Genomic DNA, 10,657 nt, shown 5'->3' on the forward strand with positions numbered 1-10,657 from the left:
CTGCTCCCAGGGAAACTAGACCAAGGGTTCTCAATTCTGGATGCACATTAGAATGACCTGAGGCTGTTTTTTAAAAACATCAGTACTGAGGGACACCTGGGAGGCTCAGTCAATTAAATGTCTGCCTTTGGCTCAGGTCATAATCCTGGGATCCGGGGATCCTGGCGTGCCCCCCAATCCCGCATTGGACTCCCTGCTCAGTGGGGAGTCTGCTTCTCCCTCTCCCTCTGTTCCTCCTCCCACTCACATGCTCGCTTGCTCGCTCTCTCTCCCTCTCTTAAATAAAAAATAAAATCTTAAAAAAAAAAAAGTGAGACCCAAGCATCTGGGCTCTTTAAGCTTCTCAGGTGATTCTAATATATAATCAGCATTGAGAATCATGGAACCAGAAGTATGCCTTAGCTGTTGATAGTCATTTAAATAAGCTTATTTTGTAGGTAAGAAAGCTAGGAAGTTCCCGTTTAATTCCTCCTGGTTTAGGCTGCTTTAAAACCTTTGTGGGCCAGTCTACACTGGGAGTTACCATGGGGGATGGGATTTAACCCTTCTGAACATTTTTAGCCTATCACCATCTGCAGTGGGAAATGTTACTTAGCCAGAACATCCTAGAATGAGTACTTACCATTTGCAATAAAGAGTCACTACCTTCTTAACTTTTAAGCTGAGCTGTGAAAAAAATGGCAAGGTGGTAAGGCACTTCGAAAGCCAACCCCTTCCTTCCCAAACTGGAAAAATAATCTTTTGTCACTTTTTTTTCCTACAAAATCACCTATTCACAATGCCACCAACCCACCCCCACTGCAATGAAATTGGAGCAAGTAGAAATCATCTTGAATAAATAGCTCCGTTTGGGGTTCTTGGGAGCAAGCAGGATTAAGGGGCAGACTGTAATTATCCTTACTCTTCCCAGCGATTTTGGTCTCAAATGGGAAAAAAGATGAGCAGAGAAATTCTCTGACTTAACACCACAAGCCTTTTCTTTGAGTCTCAATTTAACTCTTGGAGACTTTGGTTGACATTTCAGAAAGAAAAATACAGTTTCTAAGTAGTTCTATCTTCATTCTCTGACCCAATCCTCTCAACTAAAATAATTTTTTTCTTAAAAAATGAAAATTGGGATAAACATATGATCATAGAGAGGAAACAACATGATGGTGCAAGTGAGAGAAATAGATAAATTAATCTATTTAATGTGCCTTCTTTAAAAATAGAAAGTCAAGGGTTCAGAAATGATATTTAAAAATTATTTTCCAAGGGCAAACCCCTTCAGGCCCCATTCCTCCCTGGGAACTCTGTACTATTGTTTTGCTATCTCTCAATAAATTTTGCTTCGCTGCCCACCAAAAATAAATTAATAAATGGATAGATAGATAGATATTAAAATTATAATCTAGTTGGCACCTAGTTGGCTCAGTCAGTTAAGGGTTTGACTTGATCTCAGTTCAGGTCTTGATCTTAGGGTCATGACTTCAAGCCCTGTGTTAGAGCCTACTAAATAAATGATTAAATAAATGAAAATTATTTTCTAATGTATAAAAGCCAAAATGTACTCATTTTGAACAGAAATTAAAGGTGCATGGGATTGATACCTACGGGTCTCCAGAGTTTCCCTGAGCTTTGGGTCCATAGTATTTGAATTTTTTTCACATTTTCTATCTGCTAAAAAATTGCATTTTGACTACCAGGGTAACAAATGATGCCCGAGAAAATGAAATGGATGAGAACCTGGAGCAGGTGAGCGGTATCATTGGAAACCTCCGTCACATGGCCCTGGACATGGGCAATGAGATCGATACACAGAATCGCCAGATCGACAGGATCATGGAGAAGGTGAGCTTGTGGCAGTCAGTAAGCTTCCATTGTTCCTTACTTCTTCTGAAATACCAACGGGATAAACAGCATAGTAAGTCCCTCAAACTGTGACATGGGATTCAGGCATCCTGATAGGTGGAAATTTCCCCCTTAATTTTCCTAGACAAAAATTCACAATATATAAGTACATAAGAAGGTAGAATTTAATCTAGCAGGTTTTCTTCAGAGGCACCTCTGTTTCGGGATTTGTGCTAGGCTCCAAAGGACATGAAGATGAGAAAGACATCATCCCCACTGCTAAGAAACTCACAGCCTACAGGAGGCAGTGAGCCTCCAGCTGAATTCACTACCACGCAAAAGATAATTTGCCAAGAGAGCCACACGTAAAATGCTAAGTAGGGTTAGAGGAGGAAAGATTTCAAGAGTTAAGCAATGGGAAAATCTCCAAAAAAAAATCAAATCCAGTCTTGAAGATCAGTTAGGAGCTTGTCAAGAGATGATGTAGGAATAGAATCAGGAAATAAGGGAAAGAATACTTATTTAGTTTAACCAGAAGATGAATATAAGCTTTGATTTTATAAATGCCAGCGCTTTAATGATAGTTCAAAAAGGCCCAGATTCCATTTCCAGTTCAACAGTTCACATGTCCAGATCTCAAAATAGAAAGTGTAGTCTGATGAAGTTGAGTTCACACAAGGACACCAGATGTGGCTCTAAGACAAAACCCCCTGGTGTCAATAAGAGGCATAAGGAAAAGTGAAGAGGATAGAATGGGAAGGGGTGGGTTTAGGGACTTGAGACTGGAAGGGAACCGAAAGAAACACTGGATAGCCTTTATAAAAAGATTTGGGACACCAAAACCTGATATTCCACATTACGTAAATCTGACATACTTTCTATGATCTTGTATTCTGCCGCCTCCCCAATCAGTAGAGTCCTGAATATTGCTTATAATCTAAGATGTCAAAATGTCAACAGGAAGAAATAGATACATTATAGCTTTATTGGTAATTGTGCATCTATAATCAATTCTAGTTGGCTAATCTTACATTGTATAAGTTTATGCCCTGGGAGATACTGAAGTTTTGAGCCTAAAACCCTGAGTTTCTTTTTAACAATTCATTCCACTTTAGTGAGCAGAGAAGGATGCTTTGAATCCTAAGGGTAAACATTGAGTTTCTTGGTACCCAAGAATCCTCCACTGACTTGAAAAAGGAAAGAGCAAACATAGATGCCCTATTGTATTCTATGTGCTCCCTATTAAAAATATCTGATCGCATAATATTTTGCCTGATTGATACTGAGTTACACAAATGTCAGTGTTTGCTGGCAAAAAGCTTGTACTTTGCCTACTTTTACAAGTCATGACACACTTATCATTGTTAAGAGCCTTTGATATGCTAAAGCTTTTAAAGCTGCACAAATCAATAGATTGTAGGACAATATTGAGAGTTTCAAAAAGCGCTGGAGCCAACACAAGCTGACCTAACCCATTATGGCCCAAAAAAATCAGCTAAGAAACAATTGGAGAACCATCTTCCATCAGGAAAATGATCTGAAAAAACAAGAAGTACTTACTTTCTGTCAATGGATCCAATTTACTCACAGATGTAGGGAGATAATGTACCTCTAACTCAATTAGAGTTCCAGAAGGAGTACTTTTACTAAGAGAGAGGGGTCAAATCTTTATTGATAGAGTAGGACTTTCAGCACAAAAAAGTATTCCTGGAAAGGCAAGTGGCATCTTAATTCTGCCACTTCGCATTTCTAGTTCTCTTCTCTGGGGAAGAGAACTTTCAGGGGGGCTCAATTTATGACAAGGGTAAAAACGTATGCAGCTATGATGTGTAATTGGAAGTCAGGCGAGTGGATGGGAAATAGCCGTTATGGTTTGTGTCATTCTTTAAGTGCTGAATTGTTTAAGAAGTGAGAGAGGGGTCTAGTTGCCTTTGAATAACTAGCCTTTGTCGTAGCTCCAAAATCAGAATCTGAACATGATTGGATAGAGTCAATTTCAACCCAGCATTGGCACAAATGATACATGTCCTATAAGCTGCCCAGTTTTTAATAGATTTCGAACTTCTCATGTAGGTTCTCACTTGTGATAATAGGAAACAGTGATCAAACTTCTCTTGCATCTCTAACAGTAAATTAGGCTCACAGTCTAAGAATAAAAAGAATCTTGGGGCACCTGGGTGGCTCAGTCAGTTGAGTATCCAACTCTTGGTTTCAGCTCAGGCCATCATCTCAGGGTTGTGGGATTGAGCCCTCATCAGACGCCATGCTCCGTGCAGAGGCTGCTTGGGATTCTCTCTCTCCGCCCCTTCCCCTGCTCATGCTCTCTGTCTCTGTCTCTGTCTCTCTCTCTCTCTCTCTAAAATAAATACATGATGAAAAACTTAAAAAAACAAAACCTAAGAAAGCAAATGTTCTGATGTTTCTCCCATATTCTCTCATGGCCCCCAATAATAATCTTCAACCTACCTCATCAATCATTGTCCTCTCTCATCACTTGGATTGATAGTAAAGTTTTGTAAGTCCAAAACAATGTAATTTTTAATACATACCCATGGACTGTCCAGAAATTACTTTGTCTATTTAAAAGTCTTGCTTTCTGCTTTAAGGTGTATATATGTACAGTCTTCTAAGGTTGAAATGGTATAATTTCAGAAAACTAAAATGGGGAAAGTTGTATTAGCTGCTTTATGTTGTTCAGGAAGTAGTCATGTTCAAACTTCAATTTAAAGTTGTCAGTGGTAGATGCCACACACATGTTGAAATACAGTGAGGCTGATGATTTAGCCTTCCTTTGAATTCTGTCAATGAGGAAACCCAGCATCTGAAAACTAAGGTCTTCAGTTCCAGTGGCATTTCCTCCTGCTTACCAGCTTCGTGACCTCATTTCTTCATCTGAAAGACAATAAGGGAACAATTCAAACCTCAGATGAGAACTGGGCTACTATGTAGGGTAACAAGCAGCCAGTTCTGGAATTCTGAGCAGGGGCCTAAAAGCTACCTGCCATGGTCTGAAGTTGAGATTTCCAGAGTGTTCAGAAGGATGGGCTAATGATCTCCTTCTAACTCTCTTAGTGGCTCTGTGGGGATCATCCTTGCTTTCTCACAAGGGCAAATCATGTGGCATATCTTGGGTATGCCAATGAGCTTAAGATTCTCCAAATAGAAATATGGAAACTGGGGTGGGGTATATTCCATAAATACAGTCCGAAAGCATATAAAAAGAAAGAACACAGAGGCATTCTCCAAATACCAGGGAGACATCTAAAAGGAGCTTACCTCAGGATTCTTTCCTAAAAGATGTGATTTCTGTTACATAATAAAGATGTAGTACCTATTGCATAAGGTATATGGGCTTGAATTTTTATATGCTTCAGAGAAAATTTTGGTGGAAATCACAGATCTTCAGTTAACATAGGTCTGTTTTAGATCCTTTAACGATGTCCAGAGAATAATCTCATGCTCTACTTCAAAATATCCCCTTCTGCCACCAGGTGAATGCTCACCAGTGTATTCTTAATGCAGAAGTTTCTAGAATTCTCATTTCTAGATGTGCCATCCATTTTAAAATTAATGATTTCCCCCCATTTGAACTTTCCTTAGTATTCAGCCTGGAAAAATAGCATAATTCAATCTGCAGAAATATTTCACATTGGTCTGAGCCTAGAATTTTCCTTTGCACCAAAGTATCATTATTTCTGATGGAATTTATAGCTAAAGAGGGAAGATTTAAGAACCACGTAAAATTGGAGAGAATACTTATTTTCCAAATCAGGAACCTAGAGTCCAAAATATGAATCCATAGATCAAAACAATCAAGGAAAATTAATACTCTATCTTAACTTGTTTTGAAAGTCAACTTTTGATTACCCAAACAGATGGTAGGAAACCATTGCCAGATAATTCAGAATAATGAATAATATAGCAATATTTCTATTTTAACTTGGCAATTTCTAGTTGAATATAGGTAACTCTAAATGTGCTAGGAATTCACAATTAAACTAAATAAAGTATATCCAGCTTGGTGGAGATTGGAAAGCACCAAGCACCCTAGTAAATGCAAAATCAGTAATCATTAACAAATGCAGGTGGGTAAAAAAGCAATTCAGTTTCCCTATCCTGGCTCTCAGCTTCATGTTCCTCTTTCCAGGCTAGAGAGGGGCAAACACCATTATGAGTCTTGATAAGACAAAAACAACAGCATAAACAGAATCTTCATCTTTGTCTTTGCTTGCTCACTCATACCTTTCTCAGTGGTGTTGGGAAAAGTTCATTTTCTGGGGTTTAAAATCTATCCTGGTAGCAGCTCTGGGTTTCATGCTGCATATACAGAAAAAGGTGACTGAAAGAGTGAGATCAGTCAAGGCACAAAATTATGGTAAAAGTGCTCTTGTTAAACAAGCAAATGGTAAGTGATACCTGGCTGGCTCTGTCAGTAGGGCATGTGGCTCTTGATCTTGGATTTGTGAGTTCAAGCCCCCAGTTGGTTATGGAGCCTCCTTAAAAATAAATAAGCAAGTAAGTAAGTAAGTAAACAAGCCAATTGTCAAACTCATGGGAGTGAGTCTTTAGAAATGGAGCTTAAAATTATTAAACATCCTGAAAACAAGTCGAGTTTTCACTCAATAACAGTAATTGCAACTTAAAATATACTGAGCACTTAATCTTTGCAAAAAATTATTCCAAGCACATTATATGTACAGACTCATTTCATTTTCAGAGCAGACCTAAGTACTATAATAATTAACATTGTGATTACTAGGTGGACTCTGACTCCATGCTGCCTGGTTTCCTCATTTGGACAAAGGAATTAATAATAATATACACATCATAGTTAGTATCAATCTTGATGTCAAGGTTGAATGAATGGGATATAATAGACATTCGTGCTTGTTAGCAGGATTCTTTTTTTGTCCCAGCCATGAGACAAGCAAGCCAAGGCCCCAAGATGTTTGTTATGTAAATGACCCAACATGACACTGGTAATAAGTTAGCCATGATTCAAACCCAACTGCATAAATGGTGGTAATTCAACTCAATCCACAGATATGAATGCCTTCCAGAGATGTCACTGGGTGTCATTCCAGGACAGAAGGATAAATGATATAACCCTGTCCTCAAAAGGGTGCTCTCTGGTAGGGTGAAACAGTCATGAGTACTGAGATGTAGGACCATGTCCAAATAGAACCACAAGCAATGTTCTGGGATCACAGAAGAAGAGAGGGTCAATTCTGGCAGAAGTTTAAAGATGCCTTCACTCAAGAAGGGGGCATTAGAACAGACCCAGAAGGAAGAACAGAATGTCCAAAGGTAACCTGAGTTCTGTTTTCTTCCCTTTTTTCTAGGCTGATTCCAACAAAACCAGAATTGATGAGGCCAACCAACGTGCAACAAAGATGCTGGGGAGTGGTTAAATGTGTCCACCTGTGTTCTCTTCCAAATGCTGTTGGGCAAGATAGCACCTTCAGGCTTTTCTCATCGTATTACCTAGTAGGTCTGCACACATACACACATCAGTTCACCCCCATTGTGAATGTTGTCTTGTGTCATTCATCAGCTTCCCCAAACTATTATGTGTCTTTTGTTCTTTCTGAGTCTCTTTCTTTCCAAAGGTTGTATATAATAGTCATTTGGTGGTTCTAACTCCCTACATAAGATGTCTTGGGTTTCATTTTTCCTTTTCTCTCCTCAGTGGTGTTTGCTGAATGACAACAATTTAGGAATGCTCAACGTGCTGTTATTCTTTCAATACACAGTATTTTTCTTGTAAAACTGTGACATTCCACAGAGCTACTGCCACTGTCCTTTCTTTGGGTGTCAGGCTCTGAAACTCCCAAAATTTGCTGTCCTTGGTTCCTCATGGCTGTCATCTGTCTTTATGAATTCATGATTAGACAATGTGGAAATACATTACAGGCATTGCACTAAAAGTGATGTGATTTATGCATTTATGCATGAGAACTAAATAGATTTTTAGATTCCTACTTAAACAAAATCTTTCCATGACAGTAGCATACTGATGAGAAAACACATACACACACACACAACAACAACAACAACAACAACAGAAACAACAAAACAACAACAAAGCATGCTCAGTATTGAGACACTGTCAAGATTAAGTTCTACCAGCAAAACTGAAGTAGTGTCACTTTCTTTCTGTCAATATATAGACTTACTAATCATGATCATCCTTTTTTTAAAAAAAAGAATTTTAAAAAAAGATGGATTTGACACACTCACCATTTAATAATTTCCAGCAAAGTAGACGTTTGGCTGAACTATGTCAAATGAATGTAATATAGGGTTTGTTTGCTGCTTTTGATGGCTATGTTTCGGAGAAAGCAATCTTGCTGTGAAACCGTGTGGAGATGTAAATTTTATAAGGCTGACTCTTACTAATCACCATTTCCCCCTGTGGTTTGTTATCAGTACAATTCTCTGTTGCTTAATCTAGAGCTATGCACACCAAATTGCTGAGATATTTAGTAGCTGATAAAGAAATCTTTAAAAAAATAATATAAATGAATGAAATATAGATAAACTGTGAGATAAATATCATTACAGCATGTAATATTAAATTCCTCCTGTCTCCTCTGTCGGTTTGTGAAGTGATTGACATTTTGTAGCTAGTTTAAAATTATTAAAAATTATAGACCCCAGATGTCTGCTTTAATTTCTTCATGGACTCCATCTGATTTTGCATTCACGTGAAAAGAGGAAGTCTGGCCACTCCCTCCCATTGCTCCTGAGAAGCCAGTTCTGTGTACTAAGAACATGTGTGGAAAAAACAAAAGATGTCTCTTTTAGACACAATTCCAATGGCAGGTGACACTTGGCTTTATTCAGAAATATCTGTGTGTGGATTCAGTGTTGGCTATGGGAGAAAATATAGTTTTCCAGAAGATAGAAGAAAACATCTATGAAAAAAATCTGTGGTACTCAGGCTTGACCCTACATAGATTTAGGTTTATCAGGTATTGATCAACTCTTCCTTCTTCTCTCCAAAATCCAATCCCAGCACCAAAAGTGAACCCTTCACAACAACACCACTGCTGCCCCCACTTGTTTGACAGCTTTATTGATGTACCATACAATTCACCCACTTAAATGGTTGTTAGTATACTGGCAGAGTTGTGCGATCAAATTTTAGAATATTTCTAATATCCCCAGAAGAAACCCCATACCAATTAGCAGTCACTCCCATCCCACTTCCTCCAGCCATAGGCAACCACTGATTTATGTCTGTCTATAGATTTGTCTTCTTGAGCACTTCATATAAATGGAATTATACAGTATGTGATGGATTTGTGTCTGGCTTCTTTTACTTAGCATGTTTTCAAGGTCCATCCATGTTGTAGCATGTAACAGAGCTTCATTCCCTTTTATGGCAAAATAATGTCCATATTTTATTTATCTATTCATCCACTGATGGACATTTGGATGGTTTCCACTCTTTAGCTATTATGAGTTATGCTGCTGTGAACATTCATGTGCAAGTTTTTGTGCAGACATGTTTTCAATTCTTTTGACATCACCATTTTTTCCATCACTGCCTCTGTCACTGTTTCCCCCACCATCATCGCCACCAGTGCCTGTACCAGCCCTACCAACACCACTGCCACTACTGCCTCGATTACAACCACCTTCCCCTCTCCACTTCCTCTACCACCTCTCCCTCATCTTACCTAATATCTTCAGCATCTCCATCTTTATCACTGCCATCTCCCCAGTCACCAGCATCGTCACCTGCCACCACCACCAATGCCCTCACCTCCGCCTTCTCCACCACCTTCACCATCACCACCATCATCTCCCTCACCTCCATCTCCTCCTCTGCCTTCCTCTTTTACCCCCATAATAGTGATACAGATGAATTTGTCCTGGTTGCCTTGATCAGCCACCAGATAATTTCACCCCTGAAAGCAATTCTGGGGGATTGCTAGAAAAGTTAGTGAAAACAGTGATGACAAACTCATCACTCTCAATAACTGTTTGCAGTTCCTCACCCTCTTCTCAAGCCTCAGAAGAAGTTCTAGACATAACCAGATGCTCAGGGAAATTATTCTGAGGAACGACTATAACAATACATTTCTTGTTGAAAATTAAAGTCATAGAGAGGCTGCTAGAAGATAGAGAAAGTAGATAAGTATTCTTTACATATGTCAGAGCTGCTAAGGGGTCAATGTATGAGTAATATTAGAAAATCCTGTCCCAAATTTCTTCTCCTCTCAGGTGTCTTCCCACATTGTATGAGTAATTAAAACACCATACTGGATACATGAAAGTCGGGATATAAGCATTTTGCTTTAAGGCCCATCACATAATTCATTCTGAAAACCATTTCTTTGGATAATTGTGTTTGTCTAGCCTCAACTCTTATGCAGTCAGTTCCTTTTGGCTAAAAGAGGACATACTCCCTGGGAATGAATCAGCTCTGGGTAGGAACCAACTCAGGAAGTACATTAGAAACATAATGATTAGGGAAAGACTAAATCTTCTGCCCTCCTCATCCATGGCCCTTCTACAAACAACCGAAAGGTGAAAAGTGGTCCCAGATCCTAGGAGCAGCCTAGGATGGAGCCTCTCCATTTCTAGTTTGTTTTCCTTCTTTCACACCCTCCCCCATCCTCTCCTTTGACCAACTTTACCAATCTTTGTGTCACTGATTGGGCAGCCAATTGATGACTGCCCTTGAAATTAAGAGAAAATGAAAAAGATTCATACTTGTGGTCATCTACTACATCCCAGGTACTGTGTTAAGTGCCTTATTTGTGTCAATTTAATTAAACACTCCTAAAAATGTTACAAAGTGGGGATTATTAGCCCA

At 39.0% G+C, this 10,657-nt stretch overlaps 1 protein-coding gene across 2 annotated transcripts in view; it reads left to right on the plus strand.

Annotated features, from left to right (window-relative positions):
• SNAP25 (synaptosome associated protein 25) overlaps positions 1–8,491 on the plus strand; it is an 84,136-nt gene extending 75,645 nt beyond the window's left edge. For both annotated transcript variants that reach the window (XM_032859181.1, XM_032859180.1), the window contains exons 7-8: positions 1,686–1,830; positions 7,173–8,491. In XM_032859181.1, the coding sequence (XP_032715072.1) occupies positions 1,686–1,830; positions 7,173–7,241 (214 nt within the window). In that variant the 3' untranslated portion in view covers positions 7,242–8,491. The remainder of the gene's footprint in view (positions 1–1,685; positions 1,831–7,172) is intronic.
• The last annotated feature ends 2,166 nt before the right edge of the window (positions 8,492–10,657 follow it).

This window comes from Lontra canadensis, unplaced genomic scaffold (genome assembly GCF_010015895.1).
Source record: "Lontra canadensis isolate GAN:19392208 unplaced genomic scaffold, GSC_riverotter_1.0 scaffold16, whole genome shotgun sequence".
NCBI classification, from domain to species: Eukaryota; Metazoa; Chordata; class Mammalia; order Carnivora; family Mustelidae; genus Lontra; species Lontra canadensis.